Genomic DNA, 17,285 nt, shown 5'->3' with positions numbered 1-17,285 from the left:
GGTCCTATTTAACATCTTCATTAATGAACTGGATGAAGGGGCAGCGAGTTCCCTCAGCAAGTTTGATGATGACACAAAACTGGGAGGAGTGGCTGATACATGAAAAGGTTGTGCTGCCATCCAGAGGGACCTTGACAGGCTTTAGAAACGGGCTGAAAGAAGCCAAATAAATATCAGCAAGGAGAAAGTATAAAGTCCTGCATTTGGGGAGGAATAAATCCAGGCACCATTACACGCTGGCAGCCACCCAGCCAGAGAGCAGTTAGCAGAGAAGGATCTGGGGACCAGTGGACACCAAGGTGAGCATGAGTCAGCAGTGTGCTGACTTCTTCCTAAGTAGGTTGAAACCCCATGTTCCATTTATGCTGTCTTCAGTCTCCAAAAACATGAAAGAAAAAAGACTATCCTAAACCCAGTACCACTGTCTTTTCCTACTCTTCAGCTTTTTTTCTGCCAAAACTTGTTCTTTCTAAATGGTCTACAAAGTTATTATATAAGACAGCTATTTCTGACAGCTGCCACACTGCAACAGACAATCACACTTCTCCTATCATGCAAACCTGTGAACTGCCAGACATGAACCAGCTCTTTTGCAAATTTTATGGATGCATGTTTGCCTAGTGTTATTTCAATTAACTGTCTGTAGATTCCAAAGGTCTCAGGGACCAGGCAGAACCCACTCCATCTTCTGTCATTAATGTTTTTACCATTCTTCTACTAAATGGAGCACATTATGTCCTGTCAAGGGAAATCAGATACCACAAAGACAGATATCTTACGAATATATGTAATGACGGTATGACCAAAAAAAACCAAGAGATATGACTGACTTAAAGTTTAGAAAGCAATCTGTAACTGCCTTTTTGCAAGCAAACTGTTAGCTAACATTACAGCTGATTCACGAACTGTGAGACAAGGGACTTTAAATTCTATCATTGAAGATAATACCTTAATTAGAACTCCATGACTTAAACTGTATACAAGTGAAATAAAGGAAACTAAATATTTAAAACCACTTCAGAAAAATGGGCAGTAGTCCATGTTGCAATGCCAGCAGGTGAAGGACTTTCACCTTGAAGAAAACGCATCACCTGCACAACTCTTAGCTCTTGGGTGTCTGATAGGTGTGGAATCTTTTACTTTCATTCTCACCCACTGATCCCACCTGGGGCTACACAGTGTGCTGTTCCATGCAGTCAGGGTGGCATAAGATTACCATGCACAGCACTCATGTATTGAGCAAGACAGCTGCCTGAAGCTGGAAGACAGATTCAATCACATTGCTAATTAAAGGCCAGTAATGCCACAATTTTCAAGAAATCCCAGCATTCTCTTAACTACCATCTCTCTCAATAGATGCAAAAAATCAAAGGAACTGGAAATTTTCTTAAGTCCAAAGTGAAGGCCTTTCAGTGACAGGGTACTTTCCAAACTTGCACCATATGAATTTGATTTCAAAAAACAAACAAGATGGTTAGGATGTGAAATGCCATGTGATTTGGGAATCTGAAATCAAATTTGCAAGCTATAAGTAAGGTAAGACTTTTTCATAGCTGTATTTTGAAATTTTAAGGTAAGAAACTGATCCTGCTCTTGTTTTAAATTAGCACAGAAGTAATTCCACTTAATTTAGTTCAGTAAGACCTGTATAAACATCTGTGCAGAAGAAGAGAAACTAAGCTGTGAAACTTGAAAATTTAGACCAAGGAAAATTTCTGAGAGGCCACTGCTGAAGACCAGAAACTGAAACCAGTATGTATTCTGTGTCCCAGTATGTATTCTGTGTCTTTTACTTCCTGAACAGACAAATATGACTATTCAATATCCTACTTATAATTATTTAGGGGACTGGGAATGGGGTTGTTATCTCTACTTCATTTATTATCAGAGACCCTGCTACTGCAAAAGAAAAATGCATCTAGCGTTTTTCCTCCTTTTTATCAAAGATGAATGTTCATGCTCATGTTCACTCTACAGGCAGAAACTTCAGCATCAGGGGAACTGAGCCTGTGAAAACCACTTTAGGCAGACATACTCGATGGTTAAGTCAGGTAAATTGCTCTTACATACTGGTTTCATGCTGTAATTTTATGCGCAGGTGAAAATGTTTGAACTGAACTTTATCTATGCAGCTACAGAGGGATGCTATTATTTACCTCATTATATTCAGTCACTTCTCTTAAGCGTAGAATTGCTTTTCTTTCCTTGCAAAATTCTGCATGTTCTCACTGGAAAAAAACACTAAGAAAGAGATCTTGACTAACCTGTTTGTTTTCATTCTGATGAGCCTGAAGGAAGAGCTGTGTAAACACCTGTATTATTGTCATAACTCCTGAAGTTCCATCAGTTTCCATCAGTGCATTCCTAAGCATTGAAAAATTAGATATGACAGATCAGGTAGTGAGTCTGCCCACTACACCACTGTTAACTGAAATGAACGAAAAAGGTACATTCTTTGTATGCTGTAGATTCAAATTGTGTCTGAGCTTATTACACCACTAACAGAAATACTAACTTTGCAGGCTTTTTAGACTTTATTTTTAATTAAGGAAAACCAAAACCAAACCACATACACAACTCCTACAAAGAAACTAGACTTAGTAAATATATACAATATACATGCAGACACACAGTTTTTCCTGCCAATTGGGGGAAATAAGTATAGAATTAAAAAGACTAGCACAACTTTATTAGCCAAATTTGGCATCTGATCAGTTTATTGTGTTCAGAGCAACTATTCCCATTACTAAGTCAAGCACACTTTATGGTGTTTTGTGGGACTGCATCCCATGGGCCACTCTAGAGGTTCACAAAAGGTGAATGCTTCAACTGGCCTTCTACAGTGCAAAATAACCTTGAGCAAATGGAGCAAGTGGACAAAACAGGTAGCAGTAATTTTCATTTTCTTATTTGAAAGACATATAATAGAAAGGAGAGAAAATGTTCAGAGTAAGTTGCCAGTGAGATGCAAGTATCAGAGAATTGTTTCATTCCTTCTCAAAGATATGAAGAGCTAACACATTACTGTAACAGAAATCTCACGAAACTACAGGCAAATATAATCCCTGATATAAAAAGAAAACACAGTACACAGAAACTCAAGACAGTCTAGTTGCATGGACTTCTGTACAGCCACACATAGCAAGAAAACTCTGAGAAATAAAAGCAGGAAGTAATATCACTGTGATAAAATAATTTAGCACAATTATCTCAATATGCATGCAAATAGCAGGAAAAGTTATTACAGAAAGAGTCACAATGCTTAGATCCATACTTGTAACAGAACACTAACTCCAAAAATAAAAGAAGTTTCACACCAGCTATAGAAACCTAACACAGTTTCCAAACAAGCAAGTACAATTTCTTTATCAGCAGATCTCTAAAATCTCACATGTGATTACAACTGGAATAGTATCTTAACATCTGCACACCACTTGAGAATAGTTGGAAGGATGTTAGAGAAATACAACAGAAATAAACACAAGGCTGCATAAACCAACTGGTCTGCAAAAGCCAGCTAACATATACAGCTTCATGTAAATATCAAGAGGACATGAGACATAGTATTCTTGAAATACATCAAGGTTTTAATACCAAAAATGTAGAGGAACAAGCATACTAAGCAGAATAATTCAAAGTAAAAAAACAGAGGAGAAATGTAGACTTACAAACAGCAAAACAACATTTTTTAAGACAATTTGAAACATTAATAGAAGTGCAAAGTTTTACTAGGAAATACTGTGTTGGACAAAGTCCTGCATTAGCTAAGAAACAAAATTTTATCCATTTCTACTGTCTACCAAAGGGAAAGGTTGCAAAAGAGTAGTGAAGTCATGTGTTTTTCTCAGAAAACATTTTATATACCATGACCTTAAATAAGCCAAGAAGCTTGAACAAATTTTGTCTTCCTGTACCATCACAATATACAGCCTCCAGCCTAAGACATCAGCACACGTCTGCTGAAGTCACATCAATTTCTCAGTGCATCTTGTTTTGGGAAAGTGATTAGTCTCAAATCTTCAGAAAATGCCACCTGTGTGCAGACACAGGACCACAGCAACAAAGGACTGCCAGAGCAGTAGCTGCCAAGTGGCCTCACTCTCATAATACAGTGGTCTACGGTTTCTACAGCAAAGACTGTTCTGTTAGTGCCTGCATGAACCTAAACATGCACACAGACACACAAATGCCCCCAAACAGGTGTACCTGGGAGCCCTGTTTTCTTAAGAAGGGAAACACTTGATGAGCAAAGGATGTCAGTCACTAAATACATTATTGTTGTATTGGAATTGTTAATACTGAAAAATTAGTAAGTATTAAGTCAAGAGAAAAGAGAAAAGCCACTGAAAACTGAGTATAAAGGATTAGAAGCCCCCATGTGGTAACCAATATATTGGTTGCTTCAAAATAATTTTAATGCATTCAAAACCAAACTCATTATAACAGGTGGATCAATAGTTCAATGCCGTTAAGAGCCTATCTAACATAAATCCTGAAAAAACATTAACAAAATATAAAAGAAGCTACACTGGTAAGTGCAAAAGTTTTTGCTAAATGCCACCTTCATGCTGGCATGGGCAAAGCCAGTTCAGCATTTATAATTTTCAGCTCAAAACTGTATTTCAACCACAAATCTCTACTAAAGTACAAAATAAATTACAAATTTTAAAGGCTAAAATACAATGTAGTCAACTGTACCAGTGATTACTATAATGTAACTTTAAATAAAGTTCATTAGATTTTTAACATTTTTCATTATTTGCAGTGCACTACACAGAAGGGGACTTGAAAGCACACCGGTAAAGAAGAAGATATCCAGAAATTATAGTATGTTGTAGATTATAATATTGCTTCTTCTTGTGAAGAAAACCTCAATGCTTAAATGGGTCATTTAAAACTCTTCCCACAGTAACTTCAAGACTTACTTGAAAATTTCATTTACAATTCTGAAAATGGCAGGATGGCTTGCTGCTTGTGGCTGTCGATAAACAAATGAAAGAAAATTAGATATTAATAAGAAACAACTCAAGACAACTGTCACTGCATAATTTACAGATTAACTCATGGATGCTATTACATAGCCATTATTAAACTGTAACTCTCAGATCAGCTCTTACTAAACCCTCAGATTTTCTCAGGATTAGAATTCTTAGGATTCTCCACAGCGAGACCAAGCAGACTCAACAGCTGATAAATGCAAACACCTGGAATCCTAAACTGTTTATGACAACAATCACTACAAATACTAAAGGTGGCAGACAGAAAGAACACGTTGTTGCATGCAATTGCTAGAGGCAAGACACAAGGAGTAGATTTTCAAAAAGCTTTTCCTTCCTCTTTGCAGACAATCCTTTCTGGATGTGCTTTGAGACTCTTGCTACATCTTCAAAATTAAATTCCAGAAATTAAATTGATTTTATCGCCTTTGTCTTTAATAGTTTTGCATGCATTTTAATCCAAGACATTTTTTCACAGTATTATCTTCTTTGTGAACTTCAGAGTTGCTAGTACAAGCTAAATACCTCAGTGCATCAATTTTTTTTTTAAACTAGTGAAGCCTTTTACCATGCTCCCACACGAAAGACAGTTTTGAGAAAGTTGTTATCTTAAACATGCACCAGTAAACACACTGCTTTTTAATTCCATATTCTTAGGCTTTTATAGAACACCTAGAATAAAAACCACTTACAATTCCCCAAAGTACTAAGTTAAAGTCTAAGTTAAAAAGCAAATCCTTGATTAGTGTCTCTGATGTTAGAACCTGAAGATTCTTGAACAACTAGAGTAAAGATTGTCTAACAAAATGCATTCTCTAACCTTTAGGAAGCATAGTGTTTATAAAATGGCATTTAGTAATACAGTTTAAAGTACGTAACACACTACTGAAAACTTGTATGCATTTGTTTCAAGCTAAAACGTACCAAGCAGAAAATTAATATTGTAATAATACATATAACTTACGTTTATAAAAAACCAACAGTTTTAATAATTATGATAATACTATTAATAACAATAACGCAAATAAAAAAATATCCTTTTAATTATACACAGGGAGAATGAGGACTTGGCTTAATACAATCCCTACATGGTAATATTAGAAAACAAACAACCCTTACTAAAAACTGTCTAAAAACTGTCTCCCCGTCTCCCCCAGTTGTCTCTGCCATACTGTGAACAGGAGGCGGCCCCTCATTTTGCTGTTTTGCCCCGTTTTCTTTGCGCCGCGGCTGCAGCCAAGCTGTGCTATCGAACGTGCGCCACCTCCCGCTCCAGAGCCGGCACAGCCGGCGGCTGCCCCCAAATCCCACTGCCGCCGGAGGGAGAGAAGGAACCGCCGGGATGAGACGAACAGGAGGCACGGGCCTCTCCTTCTTTTGCGGGTTTCTTTTGTTTGTTTAGTTTTGGTTTTGGGTTGTTTTTCTGTTTGTTGGTTTGGGTTTTTTTAAGAAAATGTTTGACTAGATAGATCTCCAAAGCTGCCTTCCAAATGGAACCCTTCTGAGGTTCTAGAGAGCAATGGAGAGTATGGTTTCAGCCCTGTGGGCTAAATGGTTGATTCAGTGACTTCCCCCACTGTCTTTCAGACACTCTACCTATCTTTGCACACACACTTCTATGATGATGAACCAACACACTGTAGCTTAAGACAGGTTGGATACAAACCAGAAAGGGTCCACCAGCACATTGGCTCACATACCAAAATCAAATCCTAGTTCTTTTGAACAAGTCCAAAATAAATATATACAAAGTGCCAGATGTGTTTTTATTTTGATTCCATCAATATTATGAATAATTTTATCTATACTTCCTCTTTTCTTCCTCATTAATGCCTGTTTCACTGGCTCTGTACATTGGGGAGTATCTTGACTGTAGAGCTCAGGCACAGTGGGGATAAGGCTGAGTGCCTTTGGTGACAATCAGAGGCACTGTCTCTCCCAGCAAGGCAGAGATCCTGCTGGGAGGCTGTTACAGACCACCCAACCAGGATGAAGTGAAATATTCTATCAGTGGATGTTTCATGACCTCTAGCCCTTGTTCTTGTGGGAGATTTTACCTTGCCAAGTGTCTGCTGGAAGCACAGCACAGTGGAGAGGAGACAGTCTAGGAGGTTCCTGGAGAGTGTGGAAGGTAACTTCTGACACAGCTGGTAAGGGAACCTACCAGGGCATGCCCTTCCAGACCTGCTGTTTACAAACAGAGAAAGGCTGTGGGAGAAGTGGTGGTAAAAGGCCATCTTGGGCACAGTGACCATGGAATGATAGTTTCTCTACTCTTGGTGAAATAAGGAAGGGGATCAACAGAAATTCTACCTTGGACTTCCTGAGGGCAGACTTTGACCTGTTCAGGACACTGGTTCAGAGTCCCTCAGGAAACTGCCCTTAAAAACAAAGGGGTCCAGGAAGGCTGGACATGCTTTAAGAAGAATGCACAGGAGCAGGCCATCTCCATGTGCCAACAGATGAGCTGGCAGAGAAGACAACTACCCTGGCTGAGCAGGGAGCTCTCATAGGAACTCAGGGGAAAAAAGAGAGATTATGACCTTTGGAAGAAGGGGCAAGCAACTCAGGATGTCATTAGGTCATATAGAGAATAAACTAGAAAGGCAAAACCTCAACTAGAACTCGATCTGGCCACTGCTGTGAAAGATTATAAAAAGTGGTTTTATAAATATATTAACTACAAAATGAGAGCCAAGGAAAATCTCCATCCTTTATTGGACATGGAAGGGAACAGAGTCACCAAGGATGAGGTATTTAATGCCTTCTTTGCCACAGTCTTTAACAGAAAGCCCAGTTATCCTCAGGGCAGCCAGCCCCCTGAGCTGGTAGACAGGGATGGGGAGCAGGACAAAACCCCTGCAATCCAGGAGGAAGTTGTTAGTGATCTGCTGTGCCACTTAGACAGCCACAAGTCTGTGGAGTCAGATGGGATCCACCCAAGGGTGCTGATGGAGCTGGCAGAAGTGCTCACTAAGCCTCTCTCCATCATTTATCATCAGTCCTGGCTAACTGAGATCCCAGATGTCTGAAGGTTGGCCAGTGTGGCACCCATCCACAAGAAGGACTGGAAGGAGGATCTGGGGAACTACAAGACTGTTGGCCTGACCCTGGTGCCAGGGAAGGTTACAGAACAAATCATCTTGAGTGCCATCACACAGCACATACAGGACAACCAGGGGATGAGGCCCAGCCAGCAGGGCTTTGGGAAAAGCTGCCTGACCAACCTGATTGCCTTTTATGACCAGGTGACCTGCCTATTGGATGAGGGAAAGGCTGTGGATGTTGTCTATGTGGACTTCAGCAATGCACCTCATTGCAAGGACATTACGGAGCTGGAGTATGTCCAGAGAAGGGCAGCAGAACTGGTGAAGGGTCTGAAGCACAAGTCCTGTGAGGAGCAGCTGAGGGAGCTGGGGTTGTTAAGGCTGGAGAAAAGGAGGCTCAGGGGACACCTTACTGCTCTGTACAACTGCCAGAAACGACGGTGCAGCCAGGTGGGGGTCATCTCTTCTCCCAGGCAACCAGTGACAGGAGAAGAGGACAGAGTCTCAATCTGTGTGTACATCAGAAAGAATTTTGTCAGTGAAAGGGTGGTTAAGCATTAGAACAGGCTGCCCAGGGAGGTGTTGGAGTCACCATTCCTGGAAGTGTTCAAAAAACAACTGGATATAGCACTTTGAGATGTGATTTAGATGACATGGTGTTCAGTCAAAGGTTGGACTCAATGGTCTTGGAGGTCTCTTCCAACTGTAATGATTCTGTGATTCTAAGCTGACAAGGTGGAAAACAAAGTGCAGCAAGAACAGATGGTTTATAAAGAAGAAGCTGACAAATTGTAAGCCCTCTCAACCTATTGCACTTTTCTTGTAACACACCTATGAAAGAAATAAAACTACTTTGGAAACCTATCTCAGAACCAAACACAAACTATAAATGACACTGATTCAATCACATCTCTTTTTACATACACAGGCTTTAAAAATCTATGTATATACATATCTATCCATTTCTGGTCAAGTATAAAATACTAGTATATGTATTTACTGCAAGTTTAGTTGTTAATGCACACATACAAACCTTAAAGTTACTTCAGGAAGGAAGACATCCACTCACCCACCCAATTCCAAAGAAGCTAAGAGACCAGCTGTGACGGTCACTTCCCTTGTTTTTATTACTTCTGAGTAACTACAGGACTTCCAATATTAATTCCAGTTTAGCCACAAACACAAACATAATAGCACGCCATATAAACATAAGTTAGTGGACCATCACACAACAATTACTCTTGGAATTAAAATATACGAGTAGTACATACCAAGTTTCTTTCATAATAGAAGTACAGTGGTTTACAACTATCTGGGTACCTTAGATCTCTAGAGGTTTATGTACAGTATGATTACTGTATCAAGATACTTGATTTAGATAAATTACTCTGATAATGCAATTATGGAAGAGCTTATTGAAATTTCCTTCTTATAATGCACTATAATCAAATCACTAGCATATTTCTGCCTGTTTGTCCTCTAAAGATTTTCTTCCAAATAGGAAAGTAGAAATCTAGTTTTGTCTCATGATTCCATCATTACCAGATCCATAAGGTAAACAGAGCATACATCCTAAAATACCATAATCCAACTGCCAAAAAATGCACATCCGTATTCCTAAATAAATACTTATATATCCTTTAGGCAGGCTAAATTAACATATTCTTGTATAATCAGGGCTGACTGATTTAATGTCACACAAGTATATCTTTACAGTACCATGTACATGTTGTACAAAACATCATTATACATTTAGAACACGATTTCTGGATCACAATATTTTCCCTCTATATTGCCTCTCTGAAGCTTCTCATCCTGTTGTTTTTAATTGTTATGCCATCTCCCATTTATGTACCCTCCTTCTTATCAATGCCCATCAATCATCAATATCCATCTGCGAAATGCTCTCCTCTTTATGGCTTCATTCATTCCAGTCTTTGTCCACAGGATGGATCTCTAAACCAGCTTTCAAAGCTGCTGCACTGGTCTTGCCACTCTGTCAATATCTTATTTTGAAAGCACAAAGTCTTTGGAGCAGAGGCAAGTAAAGACAACCTAAGTGTGCCAGCACAATAATGTTCCATACTTTTCAGAGATCAGGATGTGAAGACAGTGTAAGTGTGAACATTTTTAATAAACAACAAAAAACAACACTTGAAAAAGATATTTGACTTCTTTTTAGGTATTTATAACTTAGATTTAGAGATTTTTCTTTTCCTCACCTGGTACGTGGTGTAGTACCAGACACTATATACAACTCAGTTTATCTTGTATAGGAAAATTAGGCACAGACCCTGTATATAGCCTTGTTTGCTGCAATATATCTAAATCCCCAGGTGACATATGAAGAACTGCTGATGCCAAGCATTTATGAGATTTGCAAGTATCATATTGGATCCCTAAATATGAGACTTGCAGATTCAAAAGGAAGAATACTTAAAGGTAGCATTCTTTTCCCGACTAGAATACGTACTCTGTAAGCCGTTTCACAGGCTGAAAATAAGATACTTTATGCCATTCTTTACTTCTGCCATTTTATGAAACATATAATTTGAGTGCATTGCACACATGCAATTTCACACTGTAATTAACAATTAAATTTACATTTAGTGCTGCAACTAGCTCATTATTTTGGAAAAAGTATACAGTTTTCTCTTAAGGAAGATTTTTGGTGCTCCACCTAGCGCAGAATTTGAAAACAAATTTTAATCACAGTTTAGCAAATGTTTTGCATTAAGAACTTTGTCCAGGTTTGCAAATAAAACCAAGTAACAAAGCAGTCCATAATAAAATAATCTACAAGGGGTTCCAATTGTTTAGATTCCTGAACTCCAGGGGCACAGAGACTGAAGTAAAAACAAATTCAAATCCTTCCTGGCCAGAGTTTATAATTTTTTAAGACAGAGGAAGGTGCTCAGCACTCTCACCAGGGGGATCCTCACTTTTTTACCCATTCTTCATCACTGCATGAAATCTTTTTTTCTCTTCTACCAATTAATTGTAAAAATTTTAAAAATTAGTGATCTTTTTAAGACTCAAGATTTGGCTTGCATTAACAAGCCGGATGTCCCATAATGGCCATTTATGCTGATGTATGTCTACACGTTGACATATTTGAAAACTCTCACTCCTGAAGCAGGAAAGAGCAGTTATCAAATGTACTACATGTTGCACATACCAGCAACGAGTCTTTCATGACACAAGCCACTTCTTCCAGTGAATTCAACTGAATGGAAAACAACTGGTCTAAAAGATGTAAGGTAGCTTTTTCAAGGCTTGGTAAGTGACGAAGCCAAAGGCTGAAGACAGCTGATTCAGGAAGGGAGATCTTCTTCCTGGTTTAGAGAGAAAAATACTGTTTTACTTGAATAACTGGAAGGAAGACAAAAAAATGTACTTTTCTTTTTTTTCTTTTTTTAAACATATTGGGGAAAACGAAGGCACGAAGATTAACCTGAAGCAAGAGAGAGAAAATCTTGTTTACAGTAGCCTGTTCAACAGCAAATCGTAATAGCAAAGAATGACAGGAAATCACCATAATCTACAAATGCAACTTTACCACATGTGTTTAAAACCTAAAAATTTGGTCATGATGGATCCCATCAAACGGAAGCAGAAGGCTTAAGTCTGGAGCTCCCTTCATCTCTCAAGAAAGGTCCTGTCCCTGGACCTTTGCGCTCTCTCCAACCTGTACTAGCACTGCAGACAGCTACTGACAGATGAGCAGGAAGGTCCTGCATAATATTTCTGCTGTATAAGCAAAGCATTACTTATCTTTGCAGAGGAATAAGGAAAAAACCCAAAACCAACAATAACAAAAAGGAGAAAAAAAGAACAAAAAAAGGAAAAAGAAATTACTTAGAGGTAGGTAAGTCTTCAGCCTGCCAGCTGACCAGAGCCATTTAAAAGAAAAATAGTTAAGAAGACAAGTTATCTCTTCACCTAAAGACTTCGACTACTACCCAGCTGAAGTATAGTGTTGTATCACTACAAAAAAAGGGCACGGTGTGGACCAGCATGAATCAAAATACACTAAACTAACCACCCAAGAAGAGATATCGTAGCACAAACATCATAGAATATTTTTGTAGCTATTGTGATAGTTGCAAATTAAAAGGTCAAAACCAAAACAATACATAAATAATAAGAAATATTTGCATTGGTCTTAAATCAAGTTAAGATTAAAAAACCTAAAATTAGCCTGGAGAGTATATGCAAAGTAAAGCAATTGATAAGAAAGAAAAATACCAGTAGAAAGAATAGTAATGACATTTTAGGATCTATTTTCAATGTATTTCTTTTGCCATATATTCATTAAAATATCAGCTCTCAGAATTCTGAATTTCATTACAAAGCTTGTATTTTTTCTACTCAATACTATGGAATGACCTTAAAGTGTACATGTGAAGACAAGAAATACATCAAAGTATCCAGAACTTCAAAATGGTAAAGCAGTGCTCAATTTCAGGATGCTGTTAATTTATTGAGTATTACTATTAAAGCACATACGCACATCAGAGTAAATTAAGAATGACAAGAGATTAGCTAATTATGCTACTACCAACTTTATTGCTTTCTTTGTGGTAGCATGGTAGATATTACAGATATTATGGCAGGAAAAGAAAGCTAATAAGCTCACATAGAGGTGTTGCAACTCTAAGATTTAAAAACAATACAGGAAGTTAACTGTAGTGATTATATTCCTACAGCTGAACTTGCAGATGGTCCCACCGGGACAATTCAGCGTTCTTTGGAGGCCTGCAAGTGCCCTATTTTCTGGGGCAGGCTTCACCCATGTTCAGAAAGAAGATGTGTTTGAAACACAACAGAGTTAAGGAGAATAAAACTCAGTTGTCAGAGTGGGGAATAAATTAAAATACAAGCACATTCACATTAAGACCACATGAGTTCAGTCCAGGAATATATCATGCAAAGCATGCATGAGCCTGTATCTGCCCTCAGGGAAACCATGCACTTTTGTTGAGCACCCTGCAAGAGTCCCTTAGTCAAAAGCCATGTGAAATCAGGTATTTTTGCTCACTGTGATAAGCAAGCAGCTCAGAAGTTAAGAAAAGAGACATTTATTTCAGTCAGAAGAACCTCTTATGACCATCCAAAGAATGGCCATACTCACAATATGAAGTGTCAGAAGTCTGTCATGATGGACTGCCTATCACCTTACTGATATGAGAACAAACCATCTGTACAGAACCTGCGAACTTGCTCTCTCAAAGTCTTCCAAACTTGTGGACCACATACAGTCAGAAGCCACAAAACACAGACAAGTGAAAGAGTGAAAGACAGCTCTGTCTTTTTGGGCACATCTTTTACTACAAACCTCCACATGCCTTTTTCATTCCTTTTCCTCAGCTTCTACTAACATGTATGGATTAGTTGCTGTACTTCTCCATTAATTACTTTTTGTCTGGAGTCCTCAATGGATCACCACAAAAATCTTCATTAGAACATCTCAGAAATTATGAGTACAGAGGAAGCAATTAAAACTGATTAAAAACAGGAGAAAAATGGATAATTGACAAAGTATTCACAAGGGACATTTTCTAGTATAAAAAATTTGTTTATAATATGGCGCCTCAGCTGCATGTTGAACAAAGCAATTCTCAAGCAAAAGTAGGCTGTGCTTTCCCTGACATCTTCCCTTTCCTGGCACAGCCAGCCTTACTGATGTTCAGCTTCACTCAGCTGGTTTTCATCCATAGACTGATTTTATCAGAACAGTGGGTTTAGTGGTAGCAAACAAACAAAGTTGTATTTCACAAATTGCTCCTCTCTCAAACTCATTAAAACGAATCTGCTGAAAACCAGGAGAACAAATTTCACAAAAAAACCGAAAAATCCCAAACCAAAATAAAATAAAAAACCAAACCAAACCAAAAAACCACAAAAAAACCCAAAACCAAAAATCAAAAACCAAAAAAACCCCAATAAAAGAACAAAACAACCAAAATAAAACAAAAACTACAAAACTGGAAAGAATTATGAAAACATCAAACATAAGGATCTATCTTACACATAGAAAAATTAAAATGGCTCCCAAAATTTCACATTAGGAATCCTAATATACTTATATGACAGGTAAATGACATTTCTATGAAAAATTATCACAATTTCCACAAAATTATGAAAATCTGTTGAAGGTTTTAACCTCCTTTTTAGGGAATAGGTGGGACAAAAACCCAGCCAATATTTAAAGCTGCTATGCCACAACTTGTGCATCAGTGTAAAATTCTGCTTTGGCCCACAAGCTCTGCTATTCAAATGCAAAGGTAGTATTTTACTAGAAAGCAGGTATACAGTGCATTCAGCATACAAACCTAGACAAGAGACATTGAACTGAATTGATAATCTTTATGAAAAAGCAAAACAGTAACACAAACCCTGCTACTTACTTTAAAAAGGCCTCATTCACAGCCTCTAGAAACTCTGAACTGAGAATTTCTTTTGATGAACCTCCGTGGTAAAGAAGGAGAGTTTCCAGCAATGGAGTTAGGTCAGGCAAAGTAATGAGAGGCACACAGAAAATGGACACAGCATTTACACGACTGGCTGAAATGCTGAAGGAAAAAATAAACACAGTTCATATTTCAGAAAAGTCATAATTTCTAAACTGTTAAGCTAAAAAAAGGACATTAATTAATCACAGAAGATTAAATGTAAGAGATGCATACTTAACTGCTGAAAAATTATTTACTAGAATGACTGTTGACATATCATTCCTTATTGTGTGCAGAATGTTAAGAAGTCAGATAAAATTTTGATATTTAAATGCTCAAAGCAAACCATGTAAGGGATATCAACACAATTCTGAATTGAAACCAGTTGTGTTGGTTCCATCACCCTGTCCTTCCTACTAGACAGTGCTTTGTCTTTCCCAGTGATGGAAGATTACAGATTCATAGCTTTCATGTAAGTTTCCTGGAACTCCAGAAGAGACAACCTAGCTGCTTTTCAGGCCTCCTGTTGCTTTTTTAACCCCTCTTTCCTCTCAACAGAAACAATTTATGACCCCTCTTTCCTCTCAACAGAAACAATTTATGAATCCTGCTGTCTTCAAGTGCTCAGCTGAAAAATTTTTGCTTACAGATCTACAGCCCTACAGCTGAAGGAATATGCAGCACCTTTGGATCTTAATATACGAACCACTCATTGGATCTTCTCACTAAAACTACGTGGTTGGAAATTATCAAAGACAGTGGAATCTGGAACATAAAGAAAATACGGAACCTTTGGAACATTAAAAAAATTAAAATGGCAGAGACTACATTTGCAAAAAGAAATCACAACTTTCCCAGAGAATATATATTGTTCCTAGCACATGAAACTGTAGTTTTGACAGGAAGACACTTATAAAGACCAAGAACTATGAAATACTGAATTCTAGCAAATTAAAAGGTGCTAGATTGTTCGTAAAAGGCTTCCCTGAGTTCCTGCAAGTTTCTCCTGATTCACTAAATGAAGTGCATTCTCTGCAAGAACCTGAAACTATTTTCTTTGGGGAGTTACCAGTATCACCCCTGAAGACCTGAGAGGGGAATTAAGATGCTGCTCAGCACTGTGGACATGAGGTACTAATCATTATCATATAAACAGAGAGAGAAATAAAACATGATGTATTTTCAAAGATGCACATTTCTGAGTAGTTATCTGATTAAATACGTGTTTAAGTCTTCTTATACTGAAATACTTCAAAATGCACTTTTGCTACAAGTGTTTTTGTAGGAATGGTAATTATTGGGAAGATGTTATTGTGCAGCAGTATTTTCCAGGATACACAGACCTGAAACTCTAAATCAGTTCCCTTTGCAAAATTATGTTTCTAATTCCTTATGCAGGATTAGCTAAGTTTACTACATAATCTTCAAAATATGTTCTTGGTGAATAGTGCACAATGCACTCCACTGTGTACCATGAATTTGCACAGACACTGTCATCTGAGTTTTTTAAAGTATCACTAAATGGAGAAAGGAGAAAATGTACACCTGTAAAAGCAGACTACTTTTGCCTCTGGAATTTGAATAAACAGCCATATCACAATTTCTACACTCAAAAGTCCACCTAAGTTCAAAGTTCTCCCTTTCTCCCAGCAGAAATCCAGTATTCCTCTTCCCAACGATCTCAACCAAGCTAAGTCTGTTTCATCCTACTTTTTAAAATGTGGGTGTTTATTTCCTACATGGAATGAAACTTTGTGATACCCCTCATTAACTGTGTCCATGATTTTAATACTAATGTCTGTTCTAAACTAATTCAGCTCATTTAACCTTTCTCACCAGAGAGAAGAGCCAAGTTTTTGGCGCATGATACAAGAAAGATACTTCAATCAGCTTCTTGTTTCCTGTAATTTTACAAGCTATGTGGTATAAAATAGGTCATAAAACTCTTTTCTTCATAGCATCCCTTTTGACTCTAAGGACATCAGAATGTGCACAGGCATTTTCTTTAATTCAATTAATTAACTGTTAATTATTCCAATTTTATTAATATTCAAATGTTTTAATTTACTTATTAGTTATTTTACTATTTAATAACAATTTCATTTAGTTTATTACATGACACTGTTAGTGTAATTATTTAATCACTAATAATTTACTTATTAAATAAGTATTGCTTATTTTTATTTATTACTCTATTATTAATAATTTAGTACATTGAATAAACTTAAAACAGAAGACACAACTTTAATTCATAGTTTATATTAAAAATATCTATCCTCATTTTTTCAGTTGTTTTTTTAGCTGCAATTCATTCAATTTACATGCAATCAAAAGCGCCTACTGACATTCAAATGACCTAATTTTTACAGTACCAACAAAAGACTATGATCAGCGTTTCAAGGTCAGTAGAAAGGTACAAATCAGACAGCAAAAAGGCATGATCATGTGAAAAACAGTGACAACAGCAGCATTAAGCAAATGATCTTTGAAGGTCCCTTCCAACCATTCTGTGACTCCTAGGTTAAGTATAAACTCTTAGGTGAAGCCCAACTTAACAAGCTCGTTCACACCTTAAATTATCTACATATGTATCCAACACTTTTCAACTGAAGCCTAAGTTGCCCAAGACTGTAAAATGATCCTCACTGAACTGTAATGACCCAAACCAAAACATACCAAAATTATGTTTAGATAACACCTACCTCCCCTGAATGTTAAGTCCATTGAACTGGTTTTCTCTGAGTTCTGTTACTAATGAAACGACCATCTGTTAAATAAAATAAAGA

General features: G+C 37.5%; 1 protein-coding gene across 6 annotated transcripts in view; it reads right to left on the bottom strand.

Annotated features, from left to right (window-relative positions):
• The window catches only part of FANCC (FA complementation group C), an 80,703-nt gene that overhangs the window by 12,824 nt on the left and 50,594 nt on the right, over window positions 1-17,285 (bottom strand). For all 6 annotated transcript variants that reach the window (XM_032096942.1, XM_032096947.1, XM_032096946.1 and 3 more), the window contains 5 exons: window positions 17,202-17,266; window positions 14,455-14,619; window positions 11,223-11,379; window positions 4,926-4,978; window positions 2,265-2,364 (listed from right to left, as the gene is read on the bottom strand). In XM_032096942.1, the coding sequence (XP_031952833.1) occupies window positions 2,265-2,364; window positions 4,926-4,978; window positions 11,223-11,379; window positions 14,455-14,619; window positions 17,202-17,266 (540 nt within the window). The remainder of the gene's footprint in view (window positions 1-2,264; window positions 2,365-4,925; window positions 4,979-11,222; window positions 11,380-14,454; window positions 14,620-17,201; window positions 17,267-17,285) is intronic.

The sequence above is a fragment of the Corvus moneduloides genome, chromosome Z (assembly GCF_009650955.1).
Source record: "Corvus moneduloides isolate bCorMon1 chromosome Z, bCorMon1.pri, whole genome shotgun sequence".
Taxonomy (NCBI): Eukaryota; Metazoa; Chordata; class Aves; order Passeriformes; family Corvidae; genus Corvus; species Corvus moneduloides.
Note: the sequence above shows the minus strand (reverse complement) of the source record. Positions and strands in the feature narration are given on the sequence as shown.